Below are 17,924 nucleotides of genomic sequence, written 5' to 3'. Positions count from 1 at the left end.
ACTAGAGAGCTGTCTCACCTCTCTGGGCCTCAGTTTCCTGGCTGTAAAATGAGAATACGTAATAGTACTGACCTAGCAAGGTTACTGAAGTGTTGCATAAGATAATCTGCGTGCACGTGGTAAATGGCATTTCTTTTCCACTTGGCGTCCTGTCATGCCCATCACTGTGTTTGGGGTTTTTGCAGATAAGTAAGAAGCTACTTAAGATAGGGATCCCAATTCTGACTTTCTCTCCTTCCCATGGTGTACCTAAATAACCGATTACGTGCTTGGTGTCTTGTCTTGGTTACACTCTTCTGGATATTAGGACCCTTGTTTCTGCTCTCTTGTTTTAAATTGTGAATGAGAAGATTATAGTTCCTCCAACTCTCAGCTTCCTCATATGGGAGTAACACCCCCTACCTTAGACTTCTACAGCAGCACCATTTCCTGCTCAAATGTTACCTAAACATCTTGACTACACCTCAGAGAGTCTGGGTATGAGCTGACTTCTTCACCACTGGCCACGTAGAGTCCAGGGGAACCACAGCCCTCTGGTAGGCCGACCAGAGTGACCCCATTCCTGTGTCTTTGGGAGCCACATATCAGTGGGATTTATTTGGGAATAGAGATGGGGTGGGGAAGGGAAAGGACTACTCCAGGCCTGGGTCGCTCATGAAGATCCAGGAGCACCTTTTGAAGGCTGGCACTAGTAAAATCATCAGATGAAACCTAGGCTGAATCTGAATTTCATATAAACAACAAAACTTTTTTAGTATGATTAAGTCCCAACTATTGCATGAAGCATACATCAAAAATTTTTTTGAATTCTAAATCTAATTGAGCACCCTGTATTTTGTTTGTTTTTTCCTTTTCCCCCCTTTCTATTGAATTTATTGGGGTAGCACTGGTTAACAAAATTATACAGGTATCAGGTGCACAGTTTCACAACACATCCTCTGTACACTGTATCATGTGTTCACCAACCCCAGTCAAGCCTCCTTCCAACACGGTTCCTTCCCCTATAGCCTCCTCCCCCTCCCTCCAACCTCCCCTCCTGGCAATCAAGGGCATCCTGTGTCTTTATTTGCTAAATCTAGTAACCCTAGATCTAACACAAAGGCCTTTGAGTTGGGCACTCCAGGTCCTCCCAACAAGGCCCTAGGTGACCTTTCCAGCTTCCCACTCTGCTGCTGCTGCTGCTCCCCATCCTTGACTCTGCTCCAGGCAGGAGGAGTCTAGGTTGCCCCTCTCCCACTCTCTCCCCTCTATGGACCTGACCTTTGCAAATTGTAGTCCCTCTGGCCTGAACGACAATATTTACTTTATATCTCCACATCCAGAAATCCTGCCCATTCTTCAAAGCCCATCTTGATTTTTTTTTTTTCATGAAACTCTACCCTGCTCACTAGATTTTATATAATTTTTGCATGTTTCCTGAGTACCTCTCACAGTGTCTAGCACATAATCAGGAATGATCACTAAATATTTCATTAAAAGAATGAATTAAGCTACTGGCCATATGAATGTCTAAATAGAGGTCTGTGCCTCTCATGAACAGTTTACTATATTCTTTCTTGTCATGTAATTACTTTAAATCAGTATTTGTCTTGTACTCCCTGCCAGACATTTCACTCCTCAAGACAGACACTATATTTCTCACTGTGCTGAAGACACCAGAGAATAATGAGTATATTTTGTGTTGAATAGATTGTGGGGTGGGAGTATCTTCAATGTCCAGACCAAACTAGTCTCCAGATTTTTCTTTCTGCCTGGTTCAGATGTGACTGTCAGCAGATCTCAAAGCCACCTGACCTCGTCCCAGAACTGGAGAATTGGGACAGAGCTTCGTCTGAGGGTCTAGACTAAATGGGAGCTTCAGAAATCTTCCCAGGGTTTCCCAGGGGAACAGGAGCAAAACCTGGGAACAGCAAGGAAGTAGGAGGGGATGGGAAGGACAGAGAAACACGAAACATGGGTTTGGGGTACAACGGAGAGACCACTTTTTCAAGAATCCAGCAATCTGGATTCTCTCTGGCTCTGTCCCTGCCTTGGGTGAAGAAGGAGAAATGATAAATATGAAAACGCCCACTGTAGGTTTTATATCAATTTCCCAACAATCCTGCAGGAAACAGGTTCAGAGAGGGTAGGTGACTGGCCTGCCGACACGCAGCTCAGTGTATCTAGGAAAAAAAATACAAACCACCCTCTCACCTCCTCAACTTCCTCGTCTGTAAAATGAGAGACATTACACCTCCCCTCCTAAACTTCTTGTAGAAACCTCAGCCGTGGGGCAAGAGGAGAAAACCGAGGATGGATATTGAAGGGTGAATGTGTGACATGTAGGGGAGCCTGGGTGAGAAGCCTTAGGGGAGCCCTCAGCTGGGCTAGGAGATGTCTTCGGCGTGGGGGCGTGAGCCTTCTGTCCCTCTGGATCTGCTTCTCACATGGTCACGAAGATGGAGCAGCCGGCCCTGGGGAACAAGTGGAGAGGATTCTGGCCACAAAGCTTGTGAACGACACCTATAAATCCGGGAGAGAAAAAGCAAGCTGACCTCCTGCAGCACCTGAGCGGTGGGGTAGGGCGCGTTTCCTGCGTACCTGGCCCAGGAAGGACGCTGTTTGGTAGCAGTCACCTGGGCAGAGAGTGGCTGGGAGCGGCACAGCTGAGGGTTCAATTAGAGAATGAGGCTTAGCTCAGGGGGCCAGGGGAGGGCCAGGGTTATTTCCCGATTCGTCTGCCTTGTGCCCCTGGCTCACCCTACGAATCCTGGAGAAACCCGGGGGAGGAACACACCTCCAGCTTCCAGCGCCTCTGCTGACCCTCGGGTCCACGGGCTAACGGCCTGAGCATTGAGCATTCGACAGGAGCAGGGAGTAACCGCTTCCGCTGGAACCCCCGCTGCCCGGCACCTTGGGACCTGGGTCTGTGGGAGGCCGGCGGGGGGCGGGAATTTGCCTGGGGCGAGGCGGGGCCGGGCGGGGGTCGGCGGCCCAGCAGTGGCCGAGCCTCGGGGGCGGGCGCCTCATTAGCATAGCCTCCGCCCCTCTCGGCACCACCCTGCCCAGAAACCCGAGCGGAGGCCGGCGGCGCTCAGCCTGGGAGTGGACTGGGCGCGCGGCTCCCGGCTCCGGCTCCGGCTCCGGCTCCGGCCCTCCCTCGTCCGGCCTCCGCTGGCCGCCGCCATCCGCCGCCCGGTGTGAATGAAAGGCAGGCTCCGCCGGGGGCTGGCTGCAGGCGACGCGGCGACGCGGCCTCGCGGGAGGCGCTCGCCCCGCGGAGATGTACGGTAAGGAGGGCTCTGCTTCTCGGCTCACAAACTTGCAGGACGCGGACCATTGTCCCCCCCAGGGGCTCCGGGGAGGCCACGGGGCGCGGGCTTGGAGCCCGGCTGGACTCTTTCTGGCGCTCTGTACGCGCGCGTCTGTGCTGAAAGGACAAAGATGCTGAGAGCCAGGGACTCTGGGGTCCTCGGAGTCCTCCGTGCGGGGGGTTTGCGGGCGCTGGGGCGGTGGGCGTTGGTCCGTCGTGGGGAGGGGGCGTGGGTGAGCCGGAGAGCTGGGCTCTGGGCTCTGGGGAAACCGGGTCTCCCTTGCAGCTGAGCAGCCGAGAGGTGGTCATGTGTGACAGCATTTGCAGAATTAACAAAAGCGGGTGGTGCTACGGAGTTTTCTGCGGGAAGCCGGTCCCAGATTGCAGGGGGCACGCTCGCTGCCCGCCTATACCGGGTTGCGGGGACGTGGGAGGCGGCGCCGGCGGTGCAGGCGGTGCAGGCGGTGCAGAGTGCTGGGGATCCAGCAGTCCTGGGAGCCTCGTCTCGCCGCCCCTGGATGGATGTGGCTTCTGCCTGTCCCTGCGGCCCGTGGGACCCAGGTTCCCTAACTTCCAGATTGGTCCTCCGCTGTGACAGAGGAAGGAGGTGTTGGTGAGGGCGCAGCGCTGCTCTGGGTAGCCGCCTTCTGGCTGTCCCCTGACCTCACTTGCCTCCTTCTGCCACCATCCCCTCAACTGATGTGCTACAGTTAGCCAGATCCTTGTGATGCACTGGTCTGCTTTAACATTGGCCAGGGATTCCTCTCGTTTTGGAGGCAGTGTGGGCGAAGAAAAAAGAGCACTTTGGGTCCCACAATGCGGCTCTCAAGTGTGGAGCGCTGGAGACCCAGAGCAGCAGAAATCAACTGCATTACAGAGCATCAGACTCTGAACTGCAGAGAGGAGAGAGAGAAGAGAGAAAGAGGGAGGGAGATGAAGGGCGGGGGTGGGAGGATACAGATGGAGATAAGATCGTCAGAACCCAGATTCTGACAGCTCTTCTAGGGCCAGCAAAACAGCTGGAGTTCTCACCTCCCATCTCCATTGCCAGGTAGGGGCTCAGGGGCCACCTGAGGGGTGAGTGTTAGGAGAAGAGCACATTCTCAATTTAACCTATTACAGAGGCTGCTCAGCTGCCTCACTCTGCAAACAGACTATGAGTCACAAAGTTTGTTGGAGGCAGAAAAAGCTGAGAGCTTGGTGCATAGGCTCCGCCATCACTGAGCCTCACTGGAGAGAGAGAGAGAGAGAGAGAGAGAGAGAGAGAGAGAGAGAGAGAGAGAGAGAGAGAGAGAGAGAGAGAGAGTCTCTTAATTTTTCTCCTCTACCCAGTTAATAATATGTCTGCATTTCTGAACCAGGTCAAGACATCAGCAAGTGCCCTCAGCAAGTATTATTTCTCTTAGGTAGATCCAAGGGGCAGTAGGCTGGGAGGCAAGGTTGACCTCGGAGCCTCTTGTACTGACTGTGGGGGATTGGGGGAGGTAACAAGGCAGTTGTTTTATAAGCTAGGATGCTGTGAGGCTCCCAGGAGAGAGCTGTATTTTCTTACTCTGTTTTTCCTCCTCTTTTCTGCAGAGTGAGCAGCCTGAAGCTGCAGGTCACTTGACAAAAGCATGTGACTGCAGGGGCACCTGCAGTGGGGAAGGAGTTAGGATAAGGCCCATCAGAATGGATAAGAATTGGGAACCTTAGTTCTGCCAGGCTGCTTTGTGGTGCTTAGTCGGGTCAGTTTGACGTGTGAGCGTTGGGGTCCCAGCCTGCCTCTACTGTATGATGCAAGTCAGGAAGAGCTGGATGGTACAGAAAAGTGAGCTGAGAATCCAATGTGTCTGAGTGCTTTTTTCAGTTACACACGGATTTTTATTTCTTTTATAATATGTTTTTATTCCTCCAGATGCAAACAGAAATGGTACTTACCCATGAGTGACTCATAGAAAGGTTATAGAGGGAATCCTCTGGGCAATCACCTGCAGCAAAGGAAAGTCACACCAGTGCTGGTTGGAAGATTATTAGTGTCTCACTTAGAGCAAAGCCTAGTCTTCGCAGATGAGAGCAGGAGCCCACTCTCCAGTGGGGGCGGGGGCCTCATCTGCCCGAATTTTAGTGTTTTCTTGACTTCCATGAAAAGAAAGGGTTCGTTTGATACTTGTAATAATTTTCTCTCCCCAGAAGTCAATCGAGTAATGAATAAAGATGTGAATAGGAAGGTTGGAAAAGCATAATATCTCAGACTTCTTTATTTTGTTCTTATTTTCCCTTATTTTTCCAAGTAAATTGTCCTAGGTAACATGGTTAGGTAGAACAGTGCGAGAAGCACACTGGAGCTTCCTAGATCTGTGCACCTCCTTACCCTGCCAATGCCTTGGATAAAGTCTCATTAAGAAAATGCCACCATGAATTTTATTAACTGATGAGCAGTGAGGCTCCCCGCCCCCACCCCCACCTCAGTGTAGAGCCAAAAGTCACTTAAGAGCTTTAGGTAACAGTGACCCCTTGACTACCCACCTTGGTGACTTGACCTATTATGAATTCATGTAATCTGACTCTGGTCCCCACCTCTCAGCTGCTTGGTGATCCTGGACAGATCTTCATCTCCCCTCTTCACCCCTCCTCACCTTACTTTTGCCCCAGCAACTCAGCTTTCTGTGTCCTCGGTCTCCTCCATCTTTTCCCTTCTGTCCTTGGGGGAGTAAGGGCCCCTTCTCTTTGCTGGAGGACACAGTGCTATCTGGGACAGAAAGAATCATAGACCTGGGGTCTGCCCTTCTCAATCCAAGAGCCATGTCATGGGAATTGACCTTAGGCAAATGGGTTGTCTCTTAGAATGGTATCTCAGTAGAAAATGGGGAGATACATCTCCATCTCAGGTTGGCTGTGAGCCTCAAAGCCTGGTGCTGGCTCTGGCAGTGCATCAAAAGAGGTTCTGCTCACAAGACAGATTGCTCAAGAGCCTGGCCCCTTTGGGTGGTCTTGGACCTTCATGCTTCTCTCTTCTTCTCTGCCAGCTCTGAAGATGCCTATTTGCGTCACCTTCCACCCCACCTAAACTCACAGATCACCTTGGCCTCGCTAGCCGCTCCAGCCACCAGACTCAGCCCAGCCTCCTCCTTACCACTCATGCATTTCTGAACCCCAGTCCCTTTCTGGAAATGGCTGTCCGAAAGGGCACTGGTGACTTCCCACAGTCTTGTTTACACCTATGAACACGGACTGACAAGGGACCTGGAAAAATAAAAGCACTGGGGTAGGAAGATTGTGGGCAAATTCTGTGCAAAAATGGATCCCCACTTTTTTTTCATTGGGGTGGAGTCATATAACTAGAAATTTCCCTGTTCCTCTCCTGTGATGGGGCCATGCCGGGCCTGCCTAGGAGCATCCATCCCACTTACCTGCTGAGGAGGGCAGAGCTGTCTGAGAAATGTCACAGCATTAGGCCCGCCAGCCAAGCAGAGGGTTGGAAAGGATTTCCTCATAACCACCATCTGCATGGCCGGGTCTCACTGAAACAGAGGCTGCTCTGAGGAACCCCCCCTCTCCGTAGGTGCTGCCTCACTCCCAACAGATGCATTTCCTCATGCTCTGTGATTGAGAGGGCTGGCTGCAGGGACAATGGCAGTGGTGCACAACATTCTGGAACTGTGCTTCACAGAGCTCGTGTGTGTGACTTGCAGATGGGGTGGCGAAAATGCAGGGTGGGGCTGACTCCTCCAAGGTGCGAAGGCTTACCCTTGCAGAAAGTTCCACGGGTCCTGCTGCCACACACACACACACACACACACACACACACACACACACACACACACACAAGGTCCATGGGTCCTGCTGCTATACACACACACACACACATCCAACCTCCTTGCCCTCCCTGCACTCCTCCACGCCTGGCCCTAACTCCTTTACTCTTGGGAGGAGGCTGGGTGAGCAGAGCCTGTTTTCTCTCTCATACTGTTCACAGTTCAATGAATTCAAACAGTTGCCGTTTTCTTCTTGCACATAAATTAAAATTAAAAGTTACTAGTGCCTTAGAGAAAATCTGGAAAGGAGAGTACCGGAAAAAAAAAAAAAAAACCGATTCACAACCCTACCCACTAAAACCAACCTTTTATATATTATTGTATAAATTACCACTAGGATGTTGTGGTCGCCCGCTCCTGCCGTTCCCTTTCTCCTTCTCTCGGGACCCGATCTGTGTTAACCCAAGCGTGATGGCGAAGGAGTGGCAGGGAGCCCATAGCCTGGCTCTGCCCTCACGTGACCTCGGACCTGACCCTTTCTGGGCCTGTTCCCTAACTTCACAAAGATGATGCTGTCCACCTCATGGCAGAGATTAATCAGGATGGGAGGGCTGCCCCCACTTTCCCCTTCTCTTTCTTCAATTTTCTCTTTCCTCTCTGTTTCTTAAATTTTTTTAAAAAGGCCAAAAACAAAATCAACTTATGTCCCATAAGCTTAACAATGTGCTTGTAAAACTGTTTCTTGTATCAAACAAAAGGGAAATCTAGTTTACAAAGTATCTTTGTTTTTTTCCTGGTAGTTATTCAATCCTTCCAGAAAATCTGAAAAACGCAGTAAACTACAAACAACTATAACTGCGTTTACCATTTGGATATCTTTCCTTCCATGCCTTTGTTTATGTGGTTAGAAATATTCATTTTACATAATTTTGTATTTTATGTTTTTCTACTTAACATTAGAATATGAGCCTTACTCCCAAATTGATAAAAATGTGTTGGCTGCCATTTTTAATGAGTATGTAACTGTCCACTGAGTGAATGGATAATTTCCTTATTGTACATTTAGGTTATACATAAAGAGTCAATATTATAATCCTGGGAAGAATACCTGGTGCCCAAGGCCTTCTCTAAATTTTGAACTATTTCCCTAGGCTGTAGCCCTCTGAATGGACTGAACAAAGTATATAAAATGTATTAAAGTTTGTTATATATTGTCAGATTGTTTTCAGTTCGTATCACACTCCCACTAGCGGCTAGAAGAGCTCCTATCTCCCTGTACTCTCCAAAGCATTACATATTGAGATTTTTCCTAATCTGTGCTAATCTGATAGAAAAGTTAGATCATTTTAACTTGTATTCTTTCTTACTAGTGAAGTTAAACACTTCCTATGTTTTTTAACCATTTGTATTTTAGTGAACTGTCGTGAGAGCTTTATTTCTTGATGATTTTAACTATTTGCCTATCATTTGCCTTACATTTTGTGTTTTGAGAGGAACTAGATATAAACTATCAAGTGTTTGTGGAGTGTGAGCTATATACAATACTACATAGGGCACCATGGAGGACATGAAAATATATAGAAGTCCTTTCTACCAAGAGGATTACAATTTCAGTGGGCAATCGGGTTATAAAATGTGCAAAAATCTTAAGTGATAGGAAGATAGGTTCAGTAGACTTGCACAGTTGTGCAAGGTGGGATGGAGTAACTCATCGATTGGGGTCAGCCAGCAACATCTTGAAGTGGAAGAGGCAGCTGTGAGGCGGACCTATTTGGGAGGGCTTCAGAGGATGGCCCGCATCTGTGCAGGGTTCTGAGCTGGGTGGGGACGGGAGAGAGGGCGGGTCAGGTGGAGGTACTGGTGTATGTGCTCAAGGTGGGGAAAGAGAGGACCTGTCCCGGGACAGTTAGGGGAGGGAGCCACCTGGGTGTAGGCAGAGTTTAGGTGGAGAATTATGTGAAGGAGAAGGAGATATGTTGAGATAAGGAATTTCCACTCATCCCTGTGAGCAGTAGGGGCCACCGAAGATTTTAAACTGTCAAAGGGCTGATGTGGTCAATTGCTGTTCCAGGGAAATGCAGCTGGGGCATTGTGCAGAATGGGGAGCGTATGGGGATGCTGTGGACATGAAGAAAAGCGGAGCGATACCAGCTACACAGGTGGTGGTTGGGGGGGCGGGTGAGGAATCTTTGTACCAGTTACAGTTGTGCATATGCAGAGGGAGATGCTTGCTCCTTTCAGAATAAGCAGTAGGACGGGGTGGGTGGGAGGGATGGGGATGTGAGATAAGGTGAATTGAAACTAAAAAAAAAAAAAAAACCTTTCCAATAACACATTAAGTGTGGGTTATATAAGCAGGTATAGAAAATGGTGTATTTTGAAATAAATGCTAGATTACCTAGAACTGTAAATTTATTATAATCTAACTTGTTCTAAAGAAAGTTTGGGGCATCTATTTTACATACACAGCTGTGCTACAATAAATAAAGGGGCTAAATCAAAGAAAATCTGTGAGAAAAGAAAGAAAACCAAGAATAAAGTTATTTCAGGAAAAAATGCCTACCAGCAGACCCAGATGAAAATTCAGTTTTGGGCTTCCTATTGGCCCCCAAAAAAGGGAGAAAATCATTTGCAAGTCTCATAGCATCTATAAAAAATTTTTTTAAATGCAGTTACTGAGGACAAATACAGCTTTTTGAGATGCTAAGAGCTGAGAGAAATTCCTCCCTGAGTTCCTCCTAAAAGAGGAATATTTTATAAATGTTGGTCTAAGTTAGATTTTTCTTTTAAAAATACAGTTCCCTCAATCTGCTCTGTACCAGTTTGTAGTGTATGAAGACTGGCCCGCATGCGAGTCTGTGGGTTCTAATTCCTCACTTTGAAATTGCCAGGGGCTCTGCTCTGGGCTCCCTGCCTGGCTTGCTGTGAGCCAGGACTCCAGGCTCTGGTCCCTTCGCAGCTGTGGCTGTCGTTTCTCCTTCCTCGATGATTGTGTCTTCTGAGAGTGTGCTGGAGAAGCTGCAAAGCTACCTTCATAATCGAGGGAGGCCATCTGGTCACTCTTGCCTACATGCCTTATTTTAACTCTCTCCACATTGCACATTGCTCTTGTCCTTGTTCCCACTAGACCTCCAGCCCCGTGAAAGCAGGCAGCTCATCTCTCTCATTCCCTGAAGCATCTTCAGGGCTCAGGACACTGCCTGGGACAGAGGAGGTGCTCAGAAACCTTGATGAATGGGTGAACGCGGAGTTAGAGGTCCTCTAAAAATTGACCTCTTAATAACTTCTGATCCTGTACATATTTTGGCCTTACATGTGTTGTGAAGAACAATATAATTACTATTATCTTAGCTTCCATCTATTGAGCACTACCATGTAATAAGCAGTATTCTAAGCACTTTTTATGTATTAACTTAACTGATTTAACCTTCCTCAAATTCTTTGAGTTAGGGATAATTATTCTCATTATAGAAGTGAGAAAACTGAGACACTGAGAGGTTTAGTAACCTGCCCATGCCTGCCCAGTTTTGTGAGAGGGCTAGGATTTGAACCTAGGTGTTCTAGCTCCAGGATGTGGACTCGCCCTCCCTCTCACACCGTTGTCTCTAGAATATTCTAAATGTTCCTGAGAATACAGGGCTTTCCTTTGCAGAGCTCCCTGTGCCTCACAGACTGGCATGTTAATTTGGGAAGGGCATGCCTTCTCTGTGGTCCCAGGCCAGTCAACAAGGCAGCTGGGAGCTCTCACTTCTGGTTGGAGCCTCTGGGCCAGGAGGAGAACAGAGACTGGGGATCTTCTCTAGCAGGAGGAGCTCTGCATCTCTGGTAGTCTGGCTGTGAATTAAAACCTCTTCCCCACCTCTTCAGGCCCAGCCTGTCTGGCTGCAATGAATCCTGCCTCTGGGAGGTGGGGTTAGGACTGCGCTCTGTATGTGAGAGACGGACAGTGGTCCAGTTCCCAGCGGGCCACTTTCTAGCCATAGGCCCCTAGACAATTCGTTCCTCTCTCTCTGAGCCTGTTTTCTTCCCTGCAAAGTGGGGACAATTAGTCTGCCTCACGTAGTGAGGGGTCCAATGAGACAATGTCTATTTACATATATTTATACTGCGGAACACTGTACCTAGGAAAGGTGATATCATCACAATGCGAGCAATTTTTATGGATGCTTCTGGGGCATGGCCACCATGCCCTCTCCAGAAATAGTGACAATTCTTGCGTACAAGGATGGGTATGACATATTTAGACTGTGTTTGTTAAAATCCTTAGACACAGGGTCTGGTGATAAGAATGCAAGAGCAGAGAGCTGCTGCAATGTTGGTGAGCGGGGCACCTGCTTCTGTGAGGTCTGCCTGCTGGTATGGGTCCCCAAGAGGGGACAACTGCCATGCTGGTAGTGCTCAGCACTTTCTTGTCTCCTGGAGGACCATCTGCAGATGAGCAGTCTGTGACCGCATCCCTCCCATTCCTGCACCAGAAAGAGGAAAAATCTCTTAGATGCAAGGAGGACAGATGTGATGTCTTTAGTTAAATCCTTATACCAGCCTAAATCCTTACGCATTGCTAAAATTTAGCAATATTTATTCCATGTCATTCAATCCATTGCTTCGAGTCAGAACAACCGTTTGGAGGTAGATGTCATCATTTCTGTGGTTGAGCTGATGACACAGAGTTACAGAAGTCCAATAATTTGCTCAAGGTCACGCAGCTGGTCGAAGTCCTTCTCTCCACTGTCCCCTAAACATGCATTCACAGAGCTCTGTGTAAGATTAAAACACTGCTTTTGTACCTAATGACAATTCCACATGCTTTATGCCAAATAGCAGATTTCACTACAAGAGAAGAGAATTCCAAACTGAGTATTTTAGTAGATTTGACATAGTTTAGTTGTAGCTTTACATCCAGGAATGTGGGTGTTAGACACCCATATGGACATTTAAGCCCAGTGCCCTAATGCACATCCTGTGGTCAGACTATAAACCTGAGAATTAGGATTTCTGGGTTCAAAGACTAACTTTCTCATTACTGTCCAGAAGGACCCAGATAAATCTGAGTATCCAGGAATCAGGAGACTTCAGTTCTTGGCTTGGCAGAGCCCCAAGCTTCATTGTAACTATTCAGAAAGACTTTTCTCCATGTCCCAACTTTCTTCTTAGGTGGATAACATTTGGAATAACATTTATAAATCAAATGAAGAAGAATCCCTGAATTATAAGAAAGGCACTACTTGCAGTAGAATGATGCATTTCCAGCCCTTCCTCGCTTCTCCCTGCTTGTGCGGGAAGGATGCTTCTATAGCAGAAAGACGTAGGCTGGAAAAACCCAGAGCTCAGCAGCCTTCTACCATGCCTTCTTTGTATCCCCACTGGATCTTGTACTTTGATGTTATTTTTATCATTTATTTGTCCCACTGGGTGTCATTTATTTCCTTATACACTAAATCTGTGAACCTCTTGAGGACACAACCTCTGTCTTAATCATCTTTGTTTTTCTAGCATTTAGCAGAGATCTTGGGTATGTAGTCAGAGCTCAAATGTTTGCATTAAACTGTAAAATAATTTTAAGTGCCAGTCACACATCTGTACATACAGACCCAGCAGCCCCTGTTTCCAGGGTACCGATGGTAGTGGGCTGCGATTTCAGAAAGAAGCCTGTAGTGACAATTGCAATGTCTCATCATCTTAGTATGCCTTCCCACATTGATTATAATTCTATATGGAATCAAGAATATATCAGAATATAACCATTTGACTTTTCCTCTGGACTTTGATGGCATTAGTTGTGAGAAACAGCTGCTTGACCTTCCCACTGAGATGGTTAAGGCAGGTAGAGAATTATACTCACGTATTTCCTCCTCAGTTTGTGGAGCTCGGAATAAACACCACAACCTTTTTCTTCAAAAAGGAATGTCACTTAGTGCTATAATTATAGGCAAATCTTTATTTCAATTTCCATTCATATCATGCGCACTGTACATTATTCTTTTACCAAACGAGAGCTGAAAAGGCCCCTTGAGGCAAAAGCAATGAAATATCTGTTTCTCATTGCATGGTGGCCCCTGGCCAGGGTATTCCTGGATCAACCACTATTCAGCCTGGTGTGCCTTCAGTCTGGGAGTGGACGGAGTGTGGAGGCACCGGCTGGAAACACAGGGATGCTGACCTTGGTTGAGACAGAGGAAAAGAGGAAAAAGCGTCAGAGTCTTTCCAACTTTCATTAAGCTCCTGAAAGTGCCTGCTTCTCCTAGCAGCCCTGGGACCAGTGGCTGGTACATTCAGTGAACACGTCGGATAATCTTGAGAAGTTTCACCCTAAGGAGAAGAGGACGGACAGAACTGCTAGGAATGTGCTCTTCTCCCCCAGACAAGCTGTCAGGGCTGGGAGTTCTGGAGAGGAGTGGGTGGGGCTGCACATGGTACAACGCTTTCCTTCCTGCTTCAGGGACCTTCGTTCTGCCCTGGGAGGGAGAGCTGGCCATTGGGGCTGACTCAGGCTCTATGGCTGTGTGAACTTGGGCAAGTGTCCACCTCCTGCAGATCTAGTTTTGCCCTCCCCCCACTGGGGACCTGGACTGGATGGCCCCTTTAGAGTTGAGTGACTGGTCTGTCCCATCGGGGAGACAGGAGGGGCTGGGGCTATACCCACAAGCAGGAGTTTTCAAAAGATCTGGTGATATTGTAGGTACTGTGATCTCAGGTTCTTTATGTAACCTGGCTGTGCATCCATTTCCTCATGGATAGGATGGGGATCGTGACCCCTTTGTTAACTGTAACACCGTGTACCCTGGGGTCCTGTTCTGTTCTGTGGGAGGACGGACGCTGACAAGCATGCCAGGCTGGGCGTGGCTAAGAGCTGTGTGCTGGGCGCTGTGATTCTTGCTTTATGTACATTCAAATTTAACACAGATCTGGCGCGGTAGGTATTTCTATTCCTGCTTTCATTTTCAGATAATGATAATAAAGTTCAAAGAAGTTAAATGCCTTGTCCAAGGTCACCCAGGTCATTAAGGGGCATAGCCGAGAGCAGAAACAGGCCTGTTTTATTCCAATGCTATTCTCTTCTATTCTGTCTGGGCTCCTATTTAAAAACACCCTTATTAACTGGACTGCATCAAAATTTAAAACTTCTGTGCACCAAAGGATACTATAAACAGAGTGAAAAGGCAACCCACAGAATGGGAAAAAATATTTGTAATCATATATGTGATACAGGATTACTGTCTAAAATATGTGAAGAATGCCTACCACTGAACGATGACAAAAAACTTGATTTAAAAATGGGTAAAGGACTTGAATGGACATTTCTTTGAAGAAGATACGCAAATTGCCCAGAAGCACATGAGAAGATGCTCAACATCACTTGTTATCAGGGAAATGCAAATCAAAGCCACCATGCTGTATCACTTCAAACCCGGTAGGATGATTATTATCAAAAAATCAGAAAATAACAAGTGTTGGCGAGATGTGGAGAAATTGGAACCCGCGTCTATTATTGCTTGGAATGTAAAATGATGCAGATATTATGGAAAACAGTATGGCAGTTACTAAAACTATTAAAAATACAACTACCAGATGACCCAGTAGTTCTGCTTCTGGGCATTTACCTAAATAAGTGAAAGCAGGGCCTCAAAAACATGTGGGTATACCCACAGACATAGCAGCATTATTTAAAATAGCCAAGTGCCCATCGACAGGTCAGTGGATAAACAAAATGTAGTATGTGCATACAATTGAATGTTATTCAGCCTTAAACATGGAGGAACCCTGAGGACATTTTGCTAAGTTAAATAAACCAGTCATGAAAGGACAAATACTGTATGATTCCACTTATATGAGGTATCTAGAGTCGTCACAGTCACAGAGACAGAGAGTAGAATAGAGGTTACCAGGGTCTGAGGAGGCGGGGAGTGGGAGTGGTGGTCAGTGGGGACAGAGTGTCCGTTTGCAGGATGGGAAAGAGTTTTGGAGATGAACAGTGGAAAACGTTGCACCACAGTGCGAATGTACTCTTAAAATCGTACGCTTAAAATGGTTCAAGTGGTAAATTTCATGTTATGTGTATTTTACCACAATTTAAGAAAAGTTCTCCCCCAAATGCACACACATAACACACACCATTGTCAGAATTAAGCACATCGTGCGTCAGGGGCAAGTCAGGCTGGGCTGATGACTTAGCGCCAGTCCCCTCATTACTCAGGAGCGTGTATAAGAGGAGACCCAGAAACTGGCATCATTATATTCTTTGGATCTCTGGAAAACTACAACTCAAATTAAGAATGTCATGACAATGCCATTTTGGGTAAAGAAAGAAAATTCATATCAACAAGATTGAGGGCATGTCTGTTACATTTGGTGAAAGTGGCTGGAGGAACGATGATCAGATTTGAAGGCTGTGGTATAGATGGTCCGAGTTAATGGCAAATGTGTATCCCCCTTGGGGTGCTGGTCCTTATCCTTCTGAGCAGTGAGACGGAGGTACCAAGAGAGAGCCGTGGGACTGCCAGTATACAAGACATTTTCCACAAAAGAAAGTAAACAGTGAATTCGGATGTCGGCCCCAACTGAACTACAAGGGTCAGTGCCTAGAATTGCAGGTTGATTTTGGATTGAGCTGCCACGCACACAGGTAGCTCTACATGGCCTACTCTGAGGTGAGCAGCAACAAGCTTTATTTATTTACAAAAAAGCTAATAATGCTATACCAGGGAGCCAGTCTATAATCAATCACATCTACGAGTCCTGAAAGAAACCCACTAGAATGTGAAGAGTGGTTATTTCTGGATGATAGGACCACAGAGGATTTTCAAATTTTCTTTTAAAAGATATTTTATATTTTTTGCATTTTGTATAGTGAGCATGTATTGTAATGGCAAAACATAAATAAATATAATTAAAAGTGATTTTCACCATCAAGGACCTGTGGGATCTTCTAATTATGTTGTAGAAATGCTTATGCAGGAAGACATGCAAAAACAAATCTGTGAGGATAGAAATTAGAAATTACAATGTCTGGGTGAGGGAGGCGTGGAAAGGGGAGCTTTGTGAGGGGATCACAATGTCCTGTGTCTTTTCTGGCTGGTGTCGCACAGTACATAAACAGTTGTCAAAACTCAAGGCATTGAGCACTGAAGACCTGTAAATTTCTTGCATGTTAATTATTTTGCAATAAGACAGCAGGAAACCCAGGAAAAGAAAACATGCCTGCAAACAATTGCCGGTCTGTTCTGCATCACTGGCGGGCAGAGTACTAGAAGACAGCCAAGGACCTGTGCCAGCCAGCCTTAGCGCCTTACCCAGAACAGTCCCCAGTCCCCCGTAACAGTGCTTACTGGGGGCTCCTGGCCAGGGGCACATGCTGCTAGACAATGTGCATGCTGAGCCGAGAGCAGAGGAAGCTGACCTGGGAAGTCCAGCCGTCACTGGCATCTGGGAGGCTGGTGATGCTGGCAGGGCAATGGGCAGAGGGCCCATACAGAGGGCCATCTGGTATAAAGCCTCGGAGGCATTGCTGACTCTAATGGGACCTTAAATGACAGAACAAAGCCCCACTTTAGCAGGCCTGCGGCACTGTCTCAGCAGCAACATAGGCGGACCCATGGCTGAGCAGGGCTGGGCGTGTGTGCAGATTGATTTTCTCATTTCCTCTCGGGGCTTCTGTGACCTCTGCAGCCCACAGTGACGTTGTTTTCCTGAGAATGCATAGCCTTTAATGGCCTTATTATTCACCTGTTTCTTCCTGATGTGCTGGCTGTGACATAAGACCTGTATCTCCTTGGCTAAAAATGGGTTTTCTTTTCCTAATAGCACATTGATGTGAATAAATCTCAGTGTCTCTCCTTTGTAGCCCAGGGCTTAAGTGTGAAGACCCTGGATTCTGACAGACATGGGTTTGAATCCCAACTCTCCCCGGGTACAGTTGTGTGACTTTAAAAACGTTACTTAACTGAGCCCAGCCTCATTTTCCTCATCTGTAAAATAGCACAATAGACCCCACTTCCATACTGGTGGAAGGATTAAATAAAAAATACATTCCAGCCTCTTAATGGTTCCTGATGTGTAAAGAGCGCTTAATGTTAGCTGGTGTTGCTATTCACAGGAGAGGTCAAAATGCGTATTTTACTATCAACAGATCCCGTTAATTGACAACAGCGGTAATGGGGCCCCAAGGATCTGCCTCGGAGGAAGCATTCTCCACTCGTTTTTTAGAGCTTTTTAAGGAGCTATCCCTTGCAGCGAGGTTTCTACTTTTGAAGACCCACTCAGCTCAGCTTACTTACTCCATCTGCTCTTTGCTCCTTGCAGTAGGCAGAATCTGCTGGAGGGACTTCCTTCCTTGTGCAGGTACATCCAGGACGCCCATGCGCACTGGAACTGCTTCATGAAAAAATGGGTCTGAGCTGTGCCCAGCCTGCCGCTTACTTGGCATTTTTTATTTGGCTCAACCGAGTACTCACTTTGCATTTTTGCTGAATTCTGGTGCTTGCTCTTGATTCTGTTTTGAGTTTCAAAAGTGTTGCTTCAGGAATGTCCCTCTGGCACCACGGCCACCCTGGTCCTGGGTTTATGTTTTAGCAGCTCTGGGCATGGTGCCTGTTTTTGCTCTGGCACCATGGCTCGTGCTGTGACAGACTCTCTGATTATAGACTTGGACTTCTGAATGATTGATCTTGGATTCTTAGTCTTTTAGTGTCTGCGGTTTGAATCTGTTCATCTGTGTATTTAAAGCTCTCACACTTGCTCCCAGTTTGGCTCCATCACAATGAAGCTTCTTCTGGTTTCTATATTTGATACTGTGTGTTCATTTGGAAACCTGAAGGTGAGTAACCCTGCTTTTTATAGGCTGCCTGGTGACCACAGTAGGAAACTGAGTGAATTGTGGGAACGCGTGGTAAATCCTG

The 17,924-nt window shown here is 47.2% G+C and overlaps 1 protein-coding gene across 1 annotated transcript in view; it reads left to right on the top strand.

Annotated features, from left to right (window-relative positions):
• Positions 1 to 3,116: 3,116 nt before the first annotated feature.
• The window catches only part of EFR3B (EFR3 homolog B), an 80,192-nt gene continuing 65,384 nt past the window's right edge, over positions 3,117 to 17,924 (top strand). Inside the window, exon 1 of the mRNA XM_090280966.1 lies at positions 3,117 to 3,269. Within this exon, the coding sequence (XP_090137092.1) occupies positions 3,263 to 3,269 (7 nt within the window). The 5' untranslated portion in view covers positions 3,117 to 3,262. The remainder of the gene's footprint in view (positions 3,270 to 17,924) is intronic.

Source organism: Furipterus horrens, unplaced genomic scaffold (assembly GCF_987537825.1).
Source record: "Furipterus horrens unplaced genomic scaffold, mFurHor1.1.pri manual_scaffold_6, whole genome shotgun sequence".
Classification (NCBI taxonomy): domain Eukaryota; kingdom Metazoa; phylum Chordata; class Mammalia; order Chiroptera; family Furipteridae; genus Furipterus; species Furipterus horrens.
This window is presented reverse-complemented; position numbering and strand designations above follow the sequence as displayed.